We start from the raw sequence: 24,051 nt of genomic DNA on the forward strand, positions 1-24,051 counted from the left end.
CTGATCCCAACCTGAGACTCATGGGACTTGATCCAGGTGGCCACAGGTTGGTGCCCAGCATTCTTTGAGGGGCCTCCAGGCACTCCTGACCTCCAGCTACTGCCCCACAAGGCACAGGTCACCCGTGGATCCCACATTGTCCCTGCCGGCCTTCTGCACACGTGTGCTGCAACTCAGGGCATCTCAAAAGGACCAAAATTACTATCTGACCAACTGAGCACCCAGTTCTGGGGTTAGCCTTGGCCAAGGGCCAAACACATCCAGACACTCTCTCACTCCCTCCATCTCCATAAGACAGGGGAGAAAATATGATGAAAAGTTTCTGGGTTGAAATAAAGCCAGCAGATCCCAATTACCTCCATGGGAAAATCAGCTTAGGGAAATCTAATTTATTGCATATTTAAGTACATTTGGGTAGTGAGAAGCAGACACATTAAAACACCACTCCTTCACCCTTTGCCAGGCTCAACTTCACTCTGGACTCCTCTGCCCAGCGCATGCTCTGCAGGGGCAGCAGCTCCTCCAGGAAAGGTCTGCTTGCTCCAGTCTGGGTCCTTCCTTGGCTGCAAGGAATGCATGATTTGCCATGGTGCAGTGCCTTTGGCCTTGGCATTCTCCATGCCACTGTTTCTCATTCCTTTTGTTCCCTCTTCCTCTCCCTGTGCCATGTTTTTTGCCCTTTCTCACACGGGCTTTTCCCTGAGCTGCCACAAGTGTAGGGCTCAGCCTTGCCTCTTAAATCCATCTGGAGCCACCTCGGGGCAGCCCTGGACGCTCCAGACAGGGAGCCCCCTGAACAAAGCTGCTTGAGTTTTTAAAGGAAAAATGCTCAAAGTAGAAAAGAAACCCCAAACAAAATGCTGTGAGATAAAGCACACTTTCAAAATAGGAGCAGTTTACAAATGGAAAGGCCTAATATCTTTCTTAAGTTCTGCTTCTAGATCAGACTACTGGTGATAGACACAAAGTGAAGTTCTCCAAGTTTCAAAGGTCCAAGAGGAATTTCTCTGGCAGCTCTCCAACAGGGCACTTGTGTCACAGGCATCACCTTATGCACTGGTTTAGCCACATGGTGACTAAACCACAGCCTAAGCACAAGCCCAGGCCAGGCCTTGGGGCAACCATGATCGTGCTGGAAGGCGAGGTGAGAGTAAGGCCAGTGTCAAGGTGAGAGTTCAGGTTGTGTAGCAAACCCAGCTCCTTAAGCACCAGGAGACCACCCTCCTTGTCAAGGCCAGGTAATATACCCTTACTCTGACACTGAGGGGCTTTTAAAGAAAAGCCCCCAGGAGCTAACAAATTTTCTGACAGGATTCCAAGTGCACAGCTGGCTGAAAATTAAAAACCAAGCACTTAAATATCACCTACTAAAACCCTAAAAAAATCTAACCAAACCAGTCAAGCACCAAATTTGGTCAAATTATCAGCTACTACTTTTTTTGAAGAGGATTAAAATACAGTTTTAAGGATTCTATGCTGTAACCAAGCTCACTTTACACACAATATTGGTTTTTCATTAGTTTAGCAGAATTATGAGGTTTGCTTTCTTTCTGCCTTCTACTTTCCTTTAACATTTTTTCAAATGCCTACTTTACTGATCACATAAAAATCGTCAATTGTACTGGGCACCTCTAAGGAAGTCACTCAAAATGCCCATGGCAATGCATATATTGAATTGTCTGAACAAATCACTTTTCAAGGTAAACACAGTTTCAAATTCCTGCTCACTTGCACCACTTAAAATAAATGGAATTTTTTATGGTTTTTCCCCAGGACTAATCCAGGGCCCATACTTGATTTTTAATTCTACCTACACAAGCAAGTCACTCCAGGTAGAGGGACTGTATTCCAGCAAACAAGAGTTTACTGTGAATTTGAGACACAGACACATGAAATGTAATTTCCATTGTCCTACCTGCATGAATGATTCCCTGGATCATCTTGGCTGAGCAGTAAGCAAAATATAAAAACATACACGTATGTATGGAGAGGCAGGAAGGAACACAGACAAGCAGATGTCTAAGCACCAGAACAAACAACACTGCACTTGTGTTTCCTTGGCAGAAACAAGCGGTTTCAGATCACACAGCTCTCTTAGACACCAGGATCTAGGCAGCTGTAAGACCCATAAGGGCCTAGGAAGCTGATCTGAAGCAAACAGTGCTTATGGACAGCCTATACATATTAATACAGCAATCACAGCTCACAAATAAAGCCTACATTCCCCTTTTTTTCAAAAGGTATGTACTTCTGTGTGACATCAGTCATGTCAGGAGAAGACTTGACAAGTTCCAGTCCATAAACAAGCATAAACAGAGTTCCACTGACTCTTAGGCCTAAACTGCTTCTTTATGTGCAGCCATACTGTGTTATTAAGGAGAAACAACACTCTGGACCTGTCAAATGGGCCATCAGTGATACCATTTCACAGCTCCCCATGATGTTCTACAGAGGGATTAGTTAGATTTTTCTCTACATTTCTTTTCAAGGTTTAAGACAAGGTTTAAGACAAACCCAGATTTGTGGTTGAGGAAAGTAACACCTTCAGATTTGTACTACAGGTTCTGGACACCCACCAGTTTATTCATTATTTATAAGACTGTTGGTCAGTTTGAATGTTCTAAAGTCTAACTGGCTATGTCAAGCATTTCTTTTTCTTGAATAATATTACTTCAATTCTTATATTGCACAAAGGAGAGAAAGTTTTATTGTCTGATTTTCTCATTTTTAAATATTTCAATCACAGCCTTGAACTAACTAGCATGCAATTAAAGAAGTATTTTTATGCAATTTGAGAATGCAAGACAAAACCTTGTATTCAGATTCTCTTCCCTTTAATATTTACATGCATTTATCTTAATTTTCATTTAGGTAGTCCTTGAATTGTAATCTCTTTTGGTTCTAATTAAAGCTGGACAAACCTTTCATATTTGCTGCCAGACAGTAGGGAGCACAAAAGAAAATATACAACTGAAAAGGAGTAGTGTGGAACTCTTCACAAGTGGTAAAGCTGTGCAGATGATAAAAAATATTCTGAAATGAGGAATATCACTACCAAGCCCACATACAAACAGTAAAGAAACTCAGGTACATTTCTATGTCACTGCAGGCAGAACTGCTGAAATGGTAAAATGATCCCAGCACAGAAGACAAACTCTTACTCTTCCTTGAAGCTCATTTAGATAAATAGCACAAAAGCCAAAATGATACATCATCAACCATTGCTACCACCTCTGATAAAATATGGATTCTAGATTTGCCAATGTATTTCAAGGCAGAGAACATGGACAGAACACAGGTCTGGACAAGATTTACTGCAACTAATTTCAGCGAGTTTAGAATCTGCAAGTACCATCAGAAAGGACACAAGCCTCTACATATTTCATTTTACATTAAAAAATGCTTCTGAAGAATTGAAAAAGTAGTGGGTTATATTCCTCCTTTTCAACTATCCTATCCTCTCTATTTTTTCCTCAGTATGCTGTTGTGCATATACCACTCAAGCAAGGCTACGGCTTAAAAGCTCTTGTTTTCCACTGCAAGAATTTTGTGCTACTTCTTTGCTTTCAGCTGATTCTCAAGATCTGGCTTTTGATCCCCCAGGAATTAGACAAACAGACTGTCCTATTGTCAAGAGACAGACTACAATATTAAGAGACAGAACATCAGTCTGTCAAGTGAATGTGCCAGTGGCCTTCTGAATAAAGCAATCAGTAGAAGTCTTTAGCTGATGTAGTACTCTGAAACTTCCAACTGGGGCAAAAACTCTACGATGTCCACTGCTCTGCACACATCTGGATTGTGTCCCATATCTTGCTTTTCCTTTTGAGGTTTTCTCCTTGGTAGTACTTAGCTTAATCCCTCAGTTCCTAAAAAGGCCAGGTTAGCTGAGCATTTAACTTCCGTGAATGCAAGCTCTAAACCTTACGGGAACAAACTTTCATCCTGCTGTTACGTCACTGCCAGTAATGCCAGATTGGGAGTTATTCCAGGAACTAAACTACAAAAGCACCAGTCACCTTTCCATAGGCTGCATTAAAACTATCCCAGCATTTAACTAGATGAAGCCAGCTTTTTCCAGCTAGAGAGAGACACCACATTGACATCTAGGTAGGTTTATAAGAGTTGTACTCAACTACTCAAGTCACAGCTTCAATTCTATAGCTGTTTACAGCTTTCAGGACAATTTTGATTTGATTTAGAGAGGTAGTATAGTTTAAAAGATGAACAGATATCAAGGGCCTTTCTTCCATTCCAGATCAACCCCAAATTAATAAACTGTTTCAAAGAAAAAAAATTGTTTCACAGAAAAAAGAGATTGGTCAAAGCTTATGTGTGGGTGCTATGCTCTAGAACCTATGGCAAAATTTCTGTTCTTATCAGTGGGAAAAGAGACATAGAAATATGCCCAGGTCTCCAAAGTGAAATGGCTGTTTCTGCACAGTCATCAGAGACACTGGATCTCACCACAGGACAAATCAGACTCCAGCTCGACCCTCACTTCAAGGCAGCATCTGGTGAAGCCTGTCCTTCCCTGGCAGTGTGGGAATCTCACCTAAACATCTCATCTAGATACCCTGGATATCTAGATATTGAGGACAGCCCTGCCATCCCTTGAGACAAGACCAGAACAGTTGTCCCTTTTGACACAAGTGGCACAGCTGGGTGACAAGTCAGCTGCGTTCAGATCCTAGCACTGCCCTGTCCTGGACAAGGCTCTCTCTGCACATGTGGGTCAGCAGGTGAGAACAGCAATGCCCAGGAGAGGGTAGAATTGAACTCACTTTCCTTTCTGCAGGAGGGACTTGACACTGGATTTACCATCCTGCAGCTTAGAGGCTGATGGTGGTCCTGGGTTGGGTACTTATGCTAATTTCTTACGGAACATTTTGAGAACATTTATTCTGATCTTTACTGGGAGGTCTGGTTATTTTTTCAGGGAATAACACTGGCTGTTGGTGGTGTTGAGATGGCTGACTTACTCCTCTTGGGGTAAAGACATCTGGAGTCAGATGAGACATCATCTACCTATGACAGAAAATCACAGCTTTGTTTTTTATAGGACACTGGCTTACAAACTTCACATCTTAAACCATGAATGTTCTAAGATGTCCAGAATAGTCTTAGAGTAAATTTGGATTTTGTAATGGAAAAATTATTTCTACTAATTTCTCCTGATGTTCCATTACCCAGGGCAAGTCTATCTGTTTCTGTCACTGCTTCAGTCCTCTATCCCCTTCTTTAACCTATAAAACACTACAATTTCCAAGCACAAGAAACACAACAAATTATAGAGGAAAATATACAGTAAACCCAAAGTCTAAACTGATGGCAGTAACAAAGATACCAACCTAAAATTATAAACAATCCAAAGCAATACATACTGAAATAAAAGCGGTGTATTTTTGAGACAGATGCAGCGCAGCCCCATGTGAACTGAGTTTGGTAAAGTTTGCAGTTGTCTATTGGAGCCCCTTCAATGTTGCCACAAAACACTTCATAAGGTGGCTTTTGGACTGGTACAGCATTTATCCCTCTGATCCACCTTTCAATCAAAAGTTGGGCTTTTTGCACTGTTCCTTTAGCCCAAGTTCCTTTAGTTGCTTTGCACTGTTACCACAGTACACGCAGACTCTAGATGCATTGACTCCAATTCCTCTCATGTGTCTCTGTATTTACTAGATTTCCTGAATGATCTCACAGAAGAATGGCAGTAGGTTTTCAAACCCAAACTTCTTCAGAACAGATGGACACTGACCTGGAGACTTCAGGGAGTGCTCTTGTCAAAGGAGCACTCGGCTCCACAGGACAGAGAGAAACCAACTTTTAGTAATAAAATTTTCCATTATCATCTCACATTATTAATTTTAGCATATGCTGTGGTTATGAAATCACTGTGAGGATACCTAATTTGAGAAGATGGGGGCTTTTCTAAGAAGTTTGTTCTGATTTCTCTTCCCAGTATTTTAATTACTTGTATTTAGCATAGCTTTACGTGGCCTGTAAAGCAGAGAACTGAACCTGCCAGTTTTTCAAAGGAACTCAGCACCAGATGGTTTGGGTTTGAATTACCCCAAAAATAACAGCTTGGATTAAGTTCTGAGTAACAATGGAGCAAGAATAATTTGAACTTGTTTTCAGTTCAATAAAAGACATGAAAATAACAGGTCAAGTTCAGGTTTGCATTGGTACAAAGATACCACAAATCAGTTTCCTGTTTTACTGCCTTGTTAAAAGTGTGAAGAGCCTAAACAGTCAATTCCCCTGTAACTGTTTACAGAACACATCTCTTGAAAGTCTTTCAGAATAGCATTTCAAAATATTCAATTTCCTTTTTGTTTTTGTAATGATGACCAGGTCTACCTGAAAGCCTTTGGGAAAGATTTTCAAGACAACCAGAACACAACTATGGACACATGTCTTTCCCAGAAGAGATTTCCCCCACTAAACCTCTTCAGGTAAATAGCCTGTGTCTGTGCCTGGCAGTCTGACAGCCAACAAGGTGATGACACACTTAAGCAGAAGTACAAGCCTCAGATTGGCTGAGATATTTTGAGCATGCCAACCATGCCAGGACAGAGGTTCACATGCAAGAACCAACAGGTCTCTCCACCACACTTTTCTATACATCCTTTTGCACAAAGATGAATTTTGTCCATCTTCAGTGCACTGATCAACGCCAGCAGCAGCAAGAACCAGAGAAATGACCTGTCACTAGCCTTTAGAAAGGGAAAATTACTTACCCACATGACCAATCAGCACAGGAACTGACAAAAAAAAGAGAGAAAAGGTTACAAAACATCACAGCTCAGCCTTGATGTTATCTCCAGAGAGAATAAAATGCAAGGACAACACAGATACTCACCTGCCCATGGCTTCCTTTGTATAGGCCAGTTTCTGGAAAACAAAAACAAATCCTGAATATATTTGAGTAATAGAAGGTGAAATAAATTGAAATGCAGTTTATACCACTTTATTTCCTTCTGCATGCTGAAATTATTCTATTCTCTGTACTGTCATTTGCTAAGTTCAAAATTTATTAACGAAGTTCCTACTGTAAAGGAAATATGTCTGACATTTCCAAAATACAATTGAAACTCGACATCAGGCAGTGAAAAGAGTATTAGGTTTGTCAGAGGTGCTCTACATTTATGTATTTTCCTGCAGTATTCTGCAGGTACAACATTCTCCCATGTTAGAAGATGCCAACAATAAGAACCTTTTAAGCAAGCAGTCTTCAGAAATTGAGTATTACTTCTGCTACTTGTGTATAGATTTAAAATCATCTTGTGAAAGTAAAGCTACAGCAGGATTAATCTGATGACTTTGCTTATGGTTTTACAAGTGGCAGGAATGATGTTTTTTCATGTATTGGTGTAAAAAGACTAAGAAATCTGAAGACAGTTCATATTTTTTTCATCAAAATTCTCATGGTATTACTGCCATTAGTTCTAGAGGAGAGTCAGAGATGCTTCTGTGAAGAACACCACAAGAAGTGGAGGAGGTCCCAAGAAATAATAGGAGCTGTTGAGAAATAATGCTGTATCCTGCTGCTGGTACCAGTGTAAAGAGAATATCAAATACTTACAGAAAATTATTGTCCATCCACACAATTTGTTTCTCTGCTTTAAGGGATCAAAAAAGGATTGTTTGGTTGGACTGCTTATTGGGCTGGCTTTCTTTGTATAATCAATGCAAGTATATTTTTCAGTGAAAAAACCAGGAAGTGAATCAACTTAAGTACCTTCTTTGAAATGAAATTACAGTTAGCTTTAAACATACTATTTCCACTTTGCAAACTTCTCTGAAACACACCCGCATGTATTCAGTGACCTAAGACTCTAAGCTGTCCTGATGGTTCTACATGTGAAGGAAGGTTGAAAAGACAAAAGAGACTTTTCCAGCAGGTTAGCCTGCTCACTCTCTTCACCTGTGTTCTCCTGTTTTTCCTAGGAAAGTGAAGAAATTCAGCTGTTATTGATTTGGAGCCATGTCAGTGAGCAGCCCTCTCTTTTTTCTAGGACATGTGGGCCTTGTGACCGCAGCTAGAATTGCAGACAGCTTGGATATCAGCCTGAGCAGGGCTTACAAAAATACTAATTTCAGTCAACTTGCCTTTCAGCATGTTCTTTGACCAACATTTATTATACAGCTCCATTTAATGAAGCATTAGGAGATTCTTTAGTATGAAAAACTAAGGCACAGCAAGACTAGTTTTAAGTGGCAAAGAAACCGGGTAGCCTACAGTGGAAACTCTAACTTGGGGCCACTAAAGCTGTGTTGGACTTTGGGTTGGTTTTTTTAAGGGGTTATTATGCTGATCTATACAGTGCCTGTATATTCACCCCTAGTGCACTGGGATCTACAAGGAAGAGAGAGATTGATTACCTGTCTACAAGATTTTGGAAAGTTATCTGTAAATAGTAGGTCAGTAAAAAGCATTTGTTCTTTAGTAAGGGAGATCTTCCACACTCAGTCAGTCAGGACGATTTGTAGCTACTATTAAAACCAACCCCAGTTATTACAGGCCTCACAAATCTTTTCAATACCTAGTGCTAGTCTGTACCCTGCAGCTTTACTCACTGCTCCTCAAAGGCCCCTGAGACCACTGACCCTGACCGCTGCCAAGAGCAAAGGAATAGGGACACCCCAGTGAGAGGTGCCTGGGCCAAAACTCTGTTGCAGGGCAGTCTGAAGTGCTGGTGGCTCTCAAGTTCCCTGAGTCTGGCTCCCTGGACTTAGCCAATATGTCTTGTTATTTCTGAGTCATCTGTTCAACAAATTAAAAGGAGAACTTAAAAGAACCAAACCTAAAGTTTCAAATTATTATTTTAATGGCCAAAATCTAGAAAAAGAAGTACTACACAGTCTCCAAAACCACATTTTTAATAAGGTATCAAATTACTAAATTCTCATATAATTTCATAGTAAACTGGCACCCCCTATTGCTAAACTAGCACGGTCTGCAATAGTTTGTAGTGTGACTGTCCTCCTCTCTCTCAAATGTTTAATTTGCTTTTCAGCCTGGAGTGGGGGCAAGTGATGACATGACTGAACTCCATGGCAAACATCACTTTTTCCCCCCAACAAGATGCCAAGGGCTCTCAAATTCTAATACTGGCTTGTTTAATCATTTAGGACAGAATAGCCTTTGCCAAAACACCTCACCTCTCTGACTCAGTTCCTTCATTAAAATGGAGGTAGGAATTTACCTACTGCACACAGACTGCAAAGATTATTTAATGTCTTCATCCTTTCAATACTTGAAGTGATCTATAAATAGTTCTCCATAACAGCAGCAGCCGCACCAAAGCTAAGGGGAGCTTTTACTCACTGAAGCTATCTCTGGCAGGTGCTTTGTACAGAATTAGGTCTCTTGAAGCAGGACCTTCCTGACATAATTATACCAATTCTCCTAATGCTGGGAGCTGAGTTTTGTGTCTGTTGCTCTAGTGCTCACCTTTCTCAACAGTTACTTTACATAGCGATGAGTTATCATGAATTAACACAAATACATTGAACACAGGCTACAACAAATCACATACAGTACCAACCATCTGAGCTTCTGTCAACCCATGATCTTGCAGAAAACCAATTATATAGGACATTCTTTCCTGATCCTAAGAGACTACCATTATGCACAGAAGATAAAACATCCTGAGGGTAATCCCAGGCAGGAGAAAAAGGCAGAGGAAATGTCAAGGAGATCTAAAATAATCCCATATTAGTTTAATCCCATCTGTGTAGTACTGTACCAAGCATATTTGATTTAGCCCAGCTATACACCTCACTTCCAACAGGAAAGTCATACCAGGGAATGATTCTCTATCTGCCTGTCCTGATTCCCCAGCGTGGTGCATGGCAGAGCCACACTGTCATGAAGGCAAGGCCACAGCACTGGGGATTATGCAAGGAAATGGAGGACAATGTCCAGAACTGAAACTAAAGAGAAAAGACAGAATAGGGAGCAGTGCTTTGAGGCACATCTCTGACAGGTAAGGCAAAAATATTGTCTACAGTGAGTTAGAGGAGAAATAGCAGGAGAAGCTTAGTGGATCAGATATCATTTCAACTATTTCAACTTGAAATGAAGGCTATATGTGTATATATATACACACATATATATATGTGTGTGTGTACATATATGTGTAAATATATATGGCAAAGGTGAAGGGGTTTCCTTTTTAAACTAGAGGAGGCTAAAACTTGCAATGCAAAGAATTAAAGTCAATAGGAGAACAGTAAGTGCCTGGATAAGAAAATGAGTGAAGGAAATCTGGCATTATGGCTCAAAGGAGGGCAATTGAAAATTTTTTTTTGCATGCATACGAGAGGATGGGGCATGTGAAAGAGCAGATATTATTTGCTTTTTTTCCAGATTTAAAAGAAACTAAAGGAGGTATTCTATGCAAAGAAAAAACGTAAAGGACTGGACAGAGTGGTTAGGACATTCAATTAAACAAAGACAATGGTTAGCAAGGAAGGTCACAGAACAGGGGGAGAGACAGCAGAAGAGATCTTTCACAGGAACCTGAGGAACATAAAATAATCTGCCTCTGCAAAGTATTCAAACAACAGCACTGGGAGTAAGTGGTTACAAATAATTCATATAGTTGGAATGCTACATGCCACCTTTGAACACAGCTCTCAGAATTCAGGTAAAATCACTCATTTTACATTGCTAAGTACCCATTTCAGCATGCTAAGAAGGTGTTTTGTTACGCTACCCATTCAGGCATCCTCAGGCAGGGTTGCCTTCTCCCCTCTTACCCTAATCTGTCCCTGAGCAGTTTGTGCTGCAAACACACTGAAGCAGATAGAGCTGCTCATGGCCTGGAAAGTCAATACTACACAAAAGTGCTGCTGAGTCAACACCACTGGAGGGTTTCTATCTTGTCCCAGGAACTTTTCAAGTTGCCTTTTGGTAGGTTAGCACTTCCCATCATAGTTTTGGGAATTCCTGGGGAAGCTGCCTGCATTTTGACTCTCAGGGAAAGCTCTGCCACAAACTCCTTTCCACATTAAATCTCACTCTAACTCTTGGCTCTCAGACCCACTAGAGTGGGCAGAACACAAATTTCCCTCTCACAGGCAGTCTCACAGACCTGCTTCCTTTGGAAAGGGTTCATAACCTAGTTCCTGTTGTCCCATCTGCCCAACACTGTCAGATATGTTATTATTGACACGGGGTTGTACAGGAGCCCTCAGCAGGTATGGTCAAGTATCTGCTCAACAGATCAAGTTCATGGATTTCTTTAATGCTTCATTTCTCATAATAGTTTTTCTCAACATCTCATTTTAGATTGTCATCAGACCTGTAAGGAGCAGCAACTCCTTCAAACTTTATTTTCTGAAATTTGATTGAAATCTGGGGAAATTGAAATTATGACATGTATTACATGCCCACATTGGGAATGCAGGATGAAGACAAAACTTTACACTGAAAGCCCTGCAGTATCAGGCTTTAAACTGCTTTTCGCTATGGACTCTGGAAGGAGTCCTGTATGCCAGCTGTAAATTCTCCTATGAAGAGCACAGGTTGTGCTGCTTTGGCAGCAGCATTTCAATCTCATAGCAAGTCATCCATGGCTCTTGGGAAACCAATATTTACTTTTTCTTGCATTTCTCCTTACTTGGATTTTCCAAAAATTTTTTAGCACAAGTGGGAGCATGGCCACAATCACAGGGCAGAGTCAGGGCAAATTTGGCAATACTGGAATTCCAAACATTCCAAACAAGTCTCAAAGTGTAGAATGGGATGAATGAGGATGTTACAATGTTACATTCTACACAACAGGGTTTTATTCCCCACTGAAATACAGCTACACAGTAAGGAACACAAGACAATTTATAGGAAGGAATGTTTACATGAAGACTTATACTGAAAAAAAACCCCACCCTATGGATTGGAATTACCTTCTCCATTTGCATTTCTGTCAGGAATTGAAAAAAGATGGGTTAACAATCTCACAGCTTGTAAATCTGTCTAATATCAAAAAAAATTAGTTAGAATAGTGTTCTTCCTATATGAGTTACTGTCAGTTAACATGATCACACAAGTTAAAATGAAAATTCAAGGGGAAAAAATAGATATTTTAAATCACTTTTTATGCTTGGCATGAATATGTCCACCTGCTCCTTCTGAAAATCTGGCAGGTGATCTGCTTAAAGAAATTCAGGAAAATGTAGCATATATATATATATATATATTCTATATTAGTGCATACAGAATATCCATGTATATGCAGATATTACAGAAACCCACAGAGGAAGACCTCACAGCTCCAAGACAAAAAAAGAAGTATGAAAGCTGAGACCAGCAGCTGGTCTAAGCTCCAACTGATATCCAGTAAGAAAGTATGTTAAAAGTAAGAGAAAGAGAATTTTTCTCAACATGAACTAAGCTAGGATGGAGCAGACATTGCTGCATCTGTGGGAGTGTGACACTGATTATTGGGGATTAGAGGACAGGATAAGAAAGAAAACCAAGAAGGAAGGCTAAGAAGATAGCATTTAATTACACTGCTCATAACAGAACCTCCACACTACAACAAAAACATCATGAAAGCAATAATTTTGCTGAATTATTGTTTATTAAAAGCAAACCACACAGATTCAATTTGCCTAATTTTCAGATACACTGAACTTCTTTAGAGAGAGAGGGGGGAAAATTCAGGACATGCAACATTTCTAAAAATTGAACTTCATGTTACAATCTACCAAAAAGTATACAAAAAGACACTTTGAAATAAGACTGCCAGAATCTGCCAGCATGCCCATACAAAAGAGGCAGAAGAGCAATGCTATGACAGTAACAGCCAACATATACCAAAAGAAAAGCAGAATTACTTTTATCAGCTGCAGGCTCTAATCTAAACACTTGAAACTAAGCACAGATGATTTGCAGACATGGGGGAGTAGAGGAAGTGGTTTTTAATGAGTGTAATGGTCAAACCAAAAAACACTGCAGAAGTGAATCTTCCTTTTAAGCAACAGTGTGGCCATTTACATGTATCACACCTGCCCACTACAGAGTCCTGTGCATACAGTGAAATGACAGAGGCCCCTCAGTGACAAGTGCTTCATGCTTTAGAAATCAAACCTAAGGAATGGGGGAAAAAAAATAGCCACACCTGATCATGACTAAATGAATGAACATTCTGTAATGAGAGGGAAACAAAATCCCATTAGCAATGGAAAGGCTTGACCATAAAACTTGGTCTTCTTACCTGGTGAGAATGGAAAGAACAAGAGAGGGCTTTAGAAATTGTGTTTGGCCCCACAGGCTGAGCCCCAGCTTTTACTACCATATTAGACTGGGGCAAGCAACTAACAGGAAGAAGGATGTTCTTAAAAGCAGAGACACATCCACTGCATCTGTTTGGACTTAACATTCTCACAGCTGCTTTTGAAAGGTTTCACACTCTGACAAGAATTTTGTGCACAAGCACATATGAGAAAGGTGAGTCAGTACTAGAGCTAGCTATTAAATCCATTCTCTGACCCATGCATTTGAAAATATCCCATTGGATCTTTTGACAGTGACTGACTGGGGGATAGGGTGCTCTTGCCTTTGGTCTTCGGTTCAAAGTCAAATTGAGTTCAGCTTCTTATTCCAAGAAAATGCACCTGGTTGATTTGTGACATTTTGTGGAGCACAGGGGTGGCAGCATTCAATCTCTTATCACATTCTAGTCTGCCATCAAATCAGCCCAAGAACCATTGCCTTTTACCAACTGTGCTGAAAGAGGACAGAAGAATGAACAGACTGTTTTCCAGAATACGGCATTGCTGAAGGGAATATATCCATTTACAGAAGAAAAGAAACCTAAATAAGTATAAACCTTCTGAAAAGATCAAACCCAGAGCACTTTATCTGACTCCACTGAAATGCTGCACAGCTATACACAAAAAGGGAGAGCAATGGTGGGAGGTTAAATGCATAATTTCCAAGAGCAATTTTGATTTATTTTAATAAACTCCCACTATAGATCATCTCACTGCAAAAAGTGAACATAAAACAGTTACATGCACTGTGTGCATTAAAAAAAAAATAATCACATTAATTTTATTTCTCTCTATCTTTTTGCAAAGACTTCTAAGGGCAACAGCATCATTAGACTTCACAGAAGCAAGCTTTGGCTTGCAGCACCTGGGAAGATTAACATGCAGGCCCAGGAAAAAAAAACCCTCTCTCCATTATCCACATTCCTTAGTGCACATTCCTAGCATAGAAGTCCAATAAAAAAACAGGATGGGAAAAAAAATCAGCACATCCACAGAGACTGAATATTATTGTTTCTATGGGGTTACGCATTTAAGACTTAAAAATTTCATAAAACTACCCATCCATTAGCTTGCAAAAGTAATCTTAAAGAAGATCCATAAGCCACCACACATTTTAAGAAGCCTTTTATCCAGAGAAATTAAGATATCTATTATATCTTAGATGAATACAAAGTTAAGCACTTCATTTAAAAATTCACAACCTCCTGAAACTACATCTTTGTATTTCATTTGAGACAGTTTTTTTTAGTTTGACTTAGTATTTATTTTGTTTTCTTTAAGTGAAAATAAACTTGAATCAACAGAAAATATACCAAGATATTCAACATTTTTTTATTGACTTGTTTTACACTTGTACACTGATTTTAACCTGCAGCTTCCCATGGTGAGTTATGTAATATTACTTATTGCCTTCATTGGACACCAAAGTTTTTACATTTATAACTACACTCATTTCAATCAGGCAGCAGTGCACAGACATCACAGACCTGTAGAATATCAAACAGATAATTATGCCATAGGGCTTGGTAGCACCAGACCTACAGCTTAGAACTTCCGGCTCCCAAGTGCCATTTGTGCTGAAGGCACCTCAGTGTGCAGCTCAGAGCAGGGAGGCTGCTACACAGCCAAGGGAAAAATGCACCACAGCCTGACTCACCTTGTGGGTCTAGACACCATCTACTTGTCAGGAACACATCTACTGAGGACAACACTCTCTTCATCATTGTTGCTTTCCCCTGCTTTGGGCCAACCACAGCTTTGTTTTAGAGCTGATCTCGGAACTGCAGATCCCAGAGCTGGAATACCGAGGCCTATCTGTTGTAAGGCTCTGTCCATCACTGCCAAATGCCATATGCCAAAGTTGCACATTGCAGTGGGACGCGATGCCCTTGCCCATGAGAACACTCCAAGCTGCTGCTGCACTCACCTTCACAATCAGGCTCCGGTGCTCCTCAGACTGGCTGAAGTTGGTGCCCATTTCAAAGATACTCATCATGCCTTCCTCACACAGGCTCATCCAGGTGTTATACTCGTCACGCTCCGGCAGCCTGTCCCAGAACGTCTTGAAGACCTCCCAGACTGTTTCCTGGCACACTGAAGGCACAAGAAAGGTCTGGTGTTAGTACAACAGGAATGCTTCTGTGGCACATGTGGCCAGGCTGTTATTGTCCCAATGTTGCGAGTTTGTCAGCACATTAACACACAGAACACAGAGACCTGACATCTGCGTGGAAATGTGGAAAGCACTGAAGCGACTTAAATGAAGATATGGTGAATCTTCCACACTCATATTACCTCTCTCTCTGGCATTTAAAACTGAAATAATTAAAGAAAATTAAAGAAAAATAAGAAGAGAGCATGAGAAAACACTTGTCTCTTATCAAGAACAACAGTATTTCCACTGAGTGAAACTGTCATTTGTTCAATGAATTGAATTTCTAGAAAACCAAAATACTATGGCAAATATCCTCATAGGAAGTAGAGGTGAAGCTTAATTTGTAAGAAAGACTGTGGCAGTGATCGAAGTCTAGTAAAATCAGTCAGTAACAATTCCTTCAGACTCAGAATTTAAAATACGTTTCAGAAATTACAACTGCATTCATAATTCAAAAAAACAAGACAGGATGATGACAAAAGAATATGCTACGAAACAAGCTAAACTCTAACTCTACTGTACATGTTCACTGAGAAAGAACTGGACAGCTCTGAATAGCCAGCCTGAAAATTCAGGTTTAATAACATATATATATATATATATATATATATATATATCATGTCATGTACAACGCTGCCTACTTTAACCTCCCAACCTTGCACAAGCTTTTTTTGCCAGTCAGAGCAGTTGGTCACATGATGCTCAAGCAAGGATAACTCTATGACCCAGGATAACTCAAAGAGAGAAAGATTTAAAGGATTTCTCTTGTGTCCTGGAAAAGAGCAACATTAAAAGGAGAACTCTCCAAATCATTCACACCAAATGCCATCCTGGAGGTGTAGCAGACAAACCTGCTTTTTGGCCTTAATCTGATTTCACTACTTAGACAGTTCAGCAGAGAAATGCTTTGCATTCCGGGAAAGCACTGACATCACAAGCAAGCCCTTATAGGAGACTAAATCTATCTCTAGAAAGTAATTTTCTTCAATCAGCTTTAAAATTAGCTCCGGGCTGCCAAACCCAGTACCTTGCTGCTATTTCTTCTCAATGCTTTGTTTTCCAAATTCCAAAGTTGATTAAATGTACATATGTACAACTTAGCACATAGATCACATAGGGAAACATTTTCATTCAACCAAGAGATGGACATTTTTCTTAAATGCAAAGGCTTTACAAATAACAACCTTAAGGAACTCTTTCCTTTGCAGCACCACCCTTAAAGCTGAGCTGACTCTGGCACACTGGATGGCACCATGCAGAAGAAGTTCTTTTCCTCATCCTGAATTTTAATTTATCAGACCAGTTGAAACCATTCCTCTGTTGTGGAACTCTACAGATACGAAGATATTTCTCATTTTCATGCCACACTCCTAGGTTTATGACATGGAGATTAGCATTGTAGCTCATCTGGTATGCATGACCAGACAACAATAAAATCCCCAAACTCTGCATTATTAACTATCAGTAGTGTATTACTGTTCCAGCACCCCTCCAGCATTTGGTGATGCCTTGAGAAGGCTGACCTAGACCATGGATTAGACAGAGTTAAGAATAAAGCAGGTATTTATTGAAAGGCCTTAAAGGATGCACCTGGGGCAGTACAAGAGCTTGGCCAGAGCTACAACCAAGATGGACCCAAAATGGTCACAAAATGGATGACTGGTCATGAGGTCTTGCATTTTTATAAATTTTGGTCCATCTGCAAACTGGGGTTAGTTGTCCAATCTCTGCTTCAGGTTATGAAGTCCCATCTTTCTTATTTTCTCTCCTCAGTCCAGCGTTGTTTATGCTTTTGGGCCTGGAACTTGTAACAATTGTCCTTGGTTTCAAACTGGAAAAGGAATTGTTTTGTCTTCATACTCTGTGAAGGGAGTTCACTAACACTTAACATGAAGCTCAAAATGGCACAACCCAGGCAGCACAGAATATGGAAAATATGAAAGCTAAAACTTAAGGCACCGTAGGCAGTTAACTTTATCTGTAAAACACACTAATATGGAAAGTATTGTCCATGTTTCCAATCAGTGCATGCATCTCTATTAATCAGAAACAAATAGCCAAACTGACAAACATCCATGTACCATCTCGCATCCCCTCCTCAAGTGACACCTGCAAACCCTTTGAGGGAGAGACCACATCTCCATCTGACCTCTGTACAGACCTCAGGCAATGAAGCCATAATCCTGCTCTGGGATTTCTGGTTCCTGCAGGAGTACTAATAAGCTTTCTGAAGCAGAATAATTCTGTAATATTCTCTCTACCATCCCACTTGTAAGAGCTAGGCATCCAGGAAAAGACTGAAGTCTAGTTTTAAATCCAGAAGCTTACACTAAGGATATCACTTGCACACATTTCTTTTGGTGGTACTTGTATCCTACATACCTTTCACTCCAGGTACCACATTGTGGAGCAACAATCCTGCAATGAGATTACTCCCTGTGGCTGAGATAAGTCCTCAGCAGACTCTCAGTAACAACTGAAGCCATAGCAACACCTTGAAAATACATTGCAGGGACACTGTCTAACCCTAGAGTTTTCAAATACCAACAGGCAAAGGACTGGCTTTCCAGTTGCAAGTAATTGATAATTTTCCTTAATGGTCTTAAATAAGTATAAAATAAATGTGATGAGACAGTGTCTTGCCTGAATACAAGCTGCTCCCATATAAACAGTTGTTCCAATCGGCTCCCAATAGATTAAGGATTTTCTGTGTGTCCTTTCATTTGGAATTAGACACCCCACTGAATTCCAGTACCAAAGGCTTTGCACCATCTGTGGGCTCCAAGCCCATTAATTAGACCTAAGCTGTCAACACAGACATGTATTCTGCAAAAGGAAGAAATTAGATGTGGATAAAGAGTCACATTTTGTCCTCTCCAGCTGTTTCCACTGAGGTGAGCAACAAGTTGGACAATATAGTGCAAATTCCTTCTATATTCTCTTCCTTCCACACAGTCAGAGTGTGTTAATTCTGACATATCAGGAGGGATTAAAAACTCCAAGCAAACACCTACCACAACTGGCATTTGAACATCTCTGTTAGCCTTGACAGGGAGCCTAGGTGTGCTGCTTGCCAACACAATCACCCTGCAACCTTGTTGACACACAGTCCAGTCTTGTCACTGCCTTGTTTATTCCAACTGGCCAGTTTGTATAGCAGGGAACTGCTTTGCAGAACAACAAATCCAGGCTGTAAGGGCTCAACAAAAGAACCATCCTCAGATGTGCTCTACCACAGGATGTTCAACAGTAAATTCATGAACTGGCTAAGAAAGACTGAAATTAAATTACTCTCTTTCTTTCTTATAAATATTTTCATTGTTTTACAGTTAAAAGAGAGTTGCCATTTCAAGCACAGAGAGAGAACAACACAATATATTCAGTATGGTTCAAATCACAGACATGTTAAAAAAGAGACAAGCACAATTCCATCTTGCATGTCTTCTTCAGGAATGTCAAAAAGGGAGCCAATTCTTATCCAGACTTGACATGGCCACCAGGGAACTGAAAAGACACCACCCTCACAGTGCATTCAAGTTGGGTAGTAAGTATCATCGACCTTCTTTTTAACTTGAAGGTGGAGCCCACTCTGATGGGTGTTCAGCTATCTGTAGGTGAGGCGGGTTTTTCAAAGTTTCTCAAATTAATGAGAAGTCCCATTAAGAAAAACATGTTTTTCATCAACTAGATTTTAAACATTCTGAGACTGTAGACAAAAGTTGGAGGTACGAAAGCAACGTTAAACAGAACTTGACTGGAAGCTTCAGGTAATAACTATAATTTACTGTTTAAAATAATTCACTATCTTTCCTTTCTGTCCTTCAAGAAACTTGCCAGTGTCTGTGTCAAATACATTACCTATATATGCTGACAAAAAACTAAAAGCAGCTTTTGACTAAGATTTAAAATAGCAACTCCTTCAAATCTAAACAGAAAGTTAAACAAAATGAGAGTCAGGGGGGACCAAAAAGTTTACCACTGAGTTTTTCAGCTAGAAATGCAACTCTGAGTTTTATATTTAAACATTTAAAGGAGATTGAGAATGGGGAAAAAATTGCTGCATGAGAGTTTATAATAAATTGCCAGGAGGCCAATAATTCAGAGTTATAATTGAAGCTGCGGAGCACATTTTGCATTATGATCTTTCCAGTGTTATAGATACATATTATATTATTTGCTTTCCACAAATATTAAAATGAATGTTATATGTATAAGGTTAGAAAACTTAGTTGTATTAATATAGTTCCTTCTATTTCTGTTATTGATGAAACTTAGTAATAGTGGTATAATACATATATATGTTAAGCTATGGCATAGTATTAAAGCAAAAACAACTTTTGTTTGTATAACCCAAAGACTGAAAAAGATGGTTAGAGACCCCCCTGCATTCTTAGATTATCTTATCCAGATGAAAACAGCAGTGACCAGAGCTCTGGGGGAGGAATTTATTGCACCTCTGTTATCAGGGAATGTGAAACTCAGTGGAGCCAAGATTGATCTACTGGGGAGAGGGCGAGTTGGGACTAAACAAAGAAACATCTAAAACTTAAGAGGAATATTTGAATTATGTATGAGAATTTATGAATATGTAGTAGGGTTCTGTTTTTAAGGAACAATCCTTTGTTAGTAAGGGGCGGCCTCGGCTGAATGCTGAGGCACCCAGCCATATTTGTATATTTTACTTTATTTCTATCTCCTAATTGTCTTTCTATTAAACTTTTAAAATTTTACATAAAAATATGTGAACCTTGTTTTTCACACCAGGATTTAGTTTTCGAAGACTAGCTACAAAATTCTTAAAAAACAAAAAGCAGGCAGTCCTGCCAGCATGAGGAAGAACTGCTGAGCAGACCCAGCAGCACAGCCACCGCCACCTGAAGAGCAGCTCAGCCCTCGGGCCATGTGCAAAGAGCTGTTCTTCACGTGTGGATCTCACACCAAACTTTCACTAGCCTGCTACAGGGGCACACATATGTGGGACAGCATTAGCAACACCAGGCCCTGGAGGACAGGATTTGTGATGAGGTCTCTAAATCCCCAGCAAACAATACTGATTAAAAGCATCATAAAATCGAGATCAATCTTTTAAGGCAGTGAGCTAAGAGTCTTGAAGCTACATGAGAGTGGGAAGGTAAGCTCCCCCAGAAAACTGTTTCCTTCACCCCATGGCTGCAGTAATAAATAATTTGTATTTTTAAGTTAGTTGATTTTTTGGCTACCTTGCAGTTTTCCTCAAAAAAATTCAAATGTTAAAAAAAAATGAAGGCTTATGAGAAGAGAAGCTCCCTGCTACAAGAGATGTGATCAGGTCCAGCTGACTACAGGAGAAGGAATAGTTATGCTGAAGACATGTAACTGACTGGCACAATAAACCAAAATTCAAACCAAGAATGCAAATCACACAGCTTGGTCTGCAGTTTGTCTCCAGTATATTTTGCATTATATACTACATTTTCCATGTACTCCATCCTGAAAAGTCACTTAACTAATCACTGCTATAATCATCTTCAACATGGAAGAGGAGCTAGGAAAAAATTAAAAGATCGGCACTTTTGGTCCATGCTCTTGTTCAAGCTTCTATTGAGCCAAGTGTGACAGGCACTTGAAGGAAGAAATGTCTTAACCTTTAAGGGTCATATCAGGTTTCAAAGGCTGCTTCAGAAAGCCAGACATGTCATAAGACCATGGGAACTGTCTATCAGCATAACTGCTTCAAAAGCAGAAAAGTCCAGCCCTTGAGAGCTTATCTATTTCAAATGCAGCATCTATGCTCAAGTAATACTCAAAACTAGCCAATATCCTGAAAAGCTTAAGATAGTTGTGTTTCAATCCAAAAAAATTCCTCATAGGTGGACACGAGCTCTTTTCAGTCCTACTAATCTGCAGAAACAAGTCAAAAAAAGTTTATTTGAAGCTTTCTTTCCTAAAGGCATTGTCACTGTTTTCAAAACCTCAGCTTAGATCTGTGGTGTGATTAGATGACTTTTCTCTTGCTCTGAGATTCTCCAGTCTGGTGCCTGGGTAGGATACAGCATCCTTGTGAGCTCAAGCTGTACCGCTGGGGATGCATTTGTCTCTCAAACGAGAGACAATTAGCCTATTACACTTAGTCTGTGCTCAGGGATTTCTGAGGTTAACAGAAGGGGCACCACATGACAGCACTAGCACCCTGTAGGGGGTAGGGTGGCTTTCTGGTCATTTGTGTGGAGTGGGCAGTGCTGGAGTTTAATCCCAATTAAATCTCATTAGTGCTTCTTAACAGTTGAATCGTCTGTAGTGGCTAGGAGCACTGAATCAGGCTGAATAATCTATTTTGAGGCAACGTGAGACCAACTCCTCGTCATCTCTCACAATTTCTGCACAACTGAACAGCTTAATTGCAGAAGGGTTTGATAAAGACTACAGTCACAGTGACCTCCTCCTAAGAGGTCATTGCTGCAAAGCCTTTGTTACCATTTGTTAATTTAATACACACATGCAGAGAAATCACTCATCTGTTGTTGGAATGCTGCTGTGTATGGCCTGCATACAGCAACCCTCAAATGATATATAGAACAAATGGGTTTAAATTGAGAAAAGGCTTGAATATGAATTAGCTAATTCACATGAAAGATTTTTGATTTGAACACTCACATACTAAACTCTAGCACATAAATTATTCTCACCAATAATATTTCAGTAAAAACTAACAAGTGTCCTTCATGGAAAAAGTCAAGTTTCTCAGAAGCATATGCTAGTACCTAAAAATTCAAACATAGAGGGAGACAGACCTTCCACAAATAAACTTCACAAATGTATTACTGAGTATGAGGTATATGTAATGTGTGCCAGGGACGCAGGGGAAGCAGGGAAAAATGGCTCATTCAGCCAGATTCTTTATTTAATGTATGCTTTTTAGCCAGGTACGTTTCACAGCTTTTGGCTCTTTGCTTTCATCATTATCAGCAAGAACTGGATAACTTATAACATTATCATTTCAGTATCAAATTGAAACTTTACTCTTAACTATGTTCATGTACAGAAAATAACATCATTATTTTTAATACTTCAGTAAACAGATTTGAGGGGACCAAAGAAAGGGAAAAATGAGCAGACGGTGCTATGCCCAATCTAGGGATTACATTCATGCATAGAATTTAATTCCTGAGAAACAGGAATTCTTTCCAAAGTTCAAAAATGTCCATGTGTCTCATCAGCTACGGCCCGCTGCAATATCATCTATTTCCTTGTTTGGTCAGTATCTTTAAAAGCTATCCTTAGATGTTCAGCTTTATCTGAAGCTGTGGCTGACAAGAACAGTTCTGGCAGAGAGACTGAGCTACTCATGTGAAAAGAAGATCAGTGCTCACAAAAAAAAAAAAAAAAAAAAAAAAAGTACTCACAAGCATACACTGAATAGTTTAAGACAGAGGGTCACAGTAGGAAAAAATTGTCAAGAGAATTTAGGAAAGGTAGCCACCAGAGTAATTACATCTCAGGGGTGGCAAAGAAGCATATTACCCTGAGCTGTGGTGACAAAATCCAGCAGCCCAATTAAGAGGCATGAGATAGCATGGCTTTTACTGTTTACCAATCTTGTAATCCTTATATTGTTTCTGTTCTACATGCTAATTCAACTTCTAAGCCTACTACAATCCTCTACCAACAATTTACACAACAGAGAAGGGACAGATTCACAGAACTGTGCACATAAGGTAACTGTTCACAAGAGACTTGGTCTGAGTGGGCGTGTCTGTTTTTAATAAAATAAATTTTATTTATCTATGGGAACATCCTACCAGACATTAAAATGTACAGCCCACTCACTGTTTGAAATCCCACTATTAGATTCCACAACATTTTTTTTGTTTTGTAGAATCTCCAGCTGCCTGTTGGACACAGTTTGTATTTGTCACAACAGTCTAGCATTGAACCATTACATTTGAACGACTCTTCCATCAGCAGCCATAACTACAGCATTTAAAAGGACATCAGTTAAAGGCACTCTAAGACCCAGCCCATAGGCCTACAGTATCTAGTCTGAAAACTTCTATGACGGATTTCCATCCCCATATTACAAAAAAATGAAATAGAAAGTCAGCTAACAGCAGCAGCCTCTATACACAGCTACAAGAGATAGAGACAGAGCAGTACAAAGACAATCATAATCCAGGATTCATCTCAAAAGAGTGAAAATAGCATTATCTGCCGCTGCAAATCTCTGTTCTGCATGTGATTGATTGTAGGAATAAAGCAGCACTTCAGAAATTTGTCTTCTAGACTGCAGGTGTAGAAAAAGAAGTACAAACCCCCTGGTTCCAAGCTGGTGCTTCTGAATACCACAGTAATAAAATGACCACCAATAATTACACCATTAATTAGATTTTCATATGTTGAAGGGCGAAACTGCTGTTTTAGAAAGTACTGATTTTTTCTCCAGATCCCTGTAGTTTGTTGTGTTGCAATTTTTTTTAACGGTTTATTATGTATTTATCATATTCTATAATTTGCATCGTTTTAAGGCCCAAAAAATCCAGATGTTGTAGTCAGAAAAAAAGAAAGCTGTACACTGTTAAGCCTACAGCGATATGGCAGAAGCACTTCCTTAAAGCCTGTGACAGGAATGTTCA

General features: G+C 39.8%; 1 protein-coding gene across 1 annotated transcript in view; it reads right to left on the reverse strand.

The window, feature by feature from the left end:
* The window catches only part of IMPG2 (interphotoreceptor matrix proteoglycan 2), a 53,965-nt gene that overhangs the window by 25,224 nt on the left and 4,690 nt on the right, over positions 1–24,051 (reverse strand). Inside the window, exons 3-5 of the mRNA XM_058841224.1 lie at positions 15,215–15,381; positions 6,866–6,897; positions 6,744–6,767 (exon numbers count right to left, since the gene is read on the reverse strand). Coding sequence (XP_058697207.1) covers positions 6,744–6,767; positions 6,866–6,897; positions 15,215–15,381 — 223 coding nt within the window. The remainder of the gene's footprint in view (positions 1–6,743; positions 6,768–6,865; positions 6,898–15,214; positions 15,382–24,051) is intronic.

This window comes from Poecile atricapillus, chromosome 1 (genome assembly GCF_030490865.1).
Source record: "Poecile atricapillus isolate bPoeAtr1 chromosome 1, bPoeAtr1.hap1, whole genome shotgun sequence".
NCBI lineage: Eukaryota > Metazoa > Chordata > Aves > Passeriformes > Paridae > Poecile > Poecile atricapillus.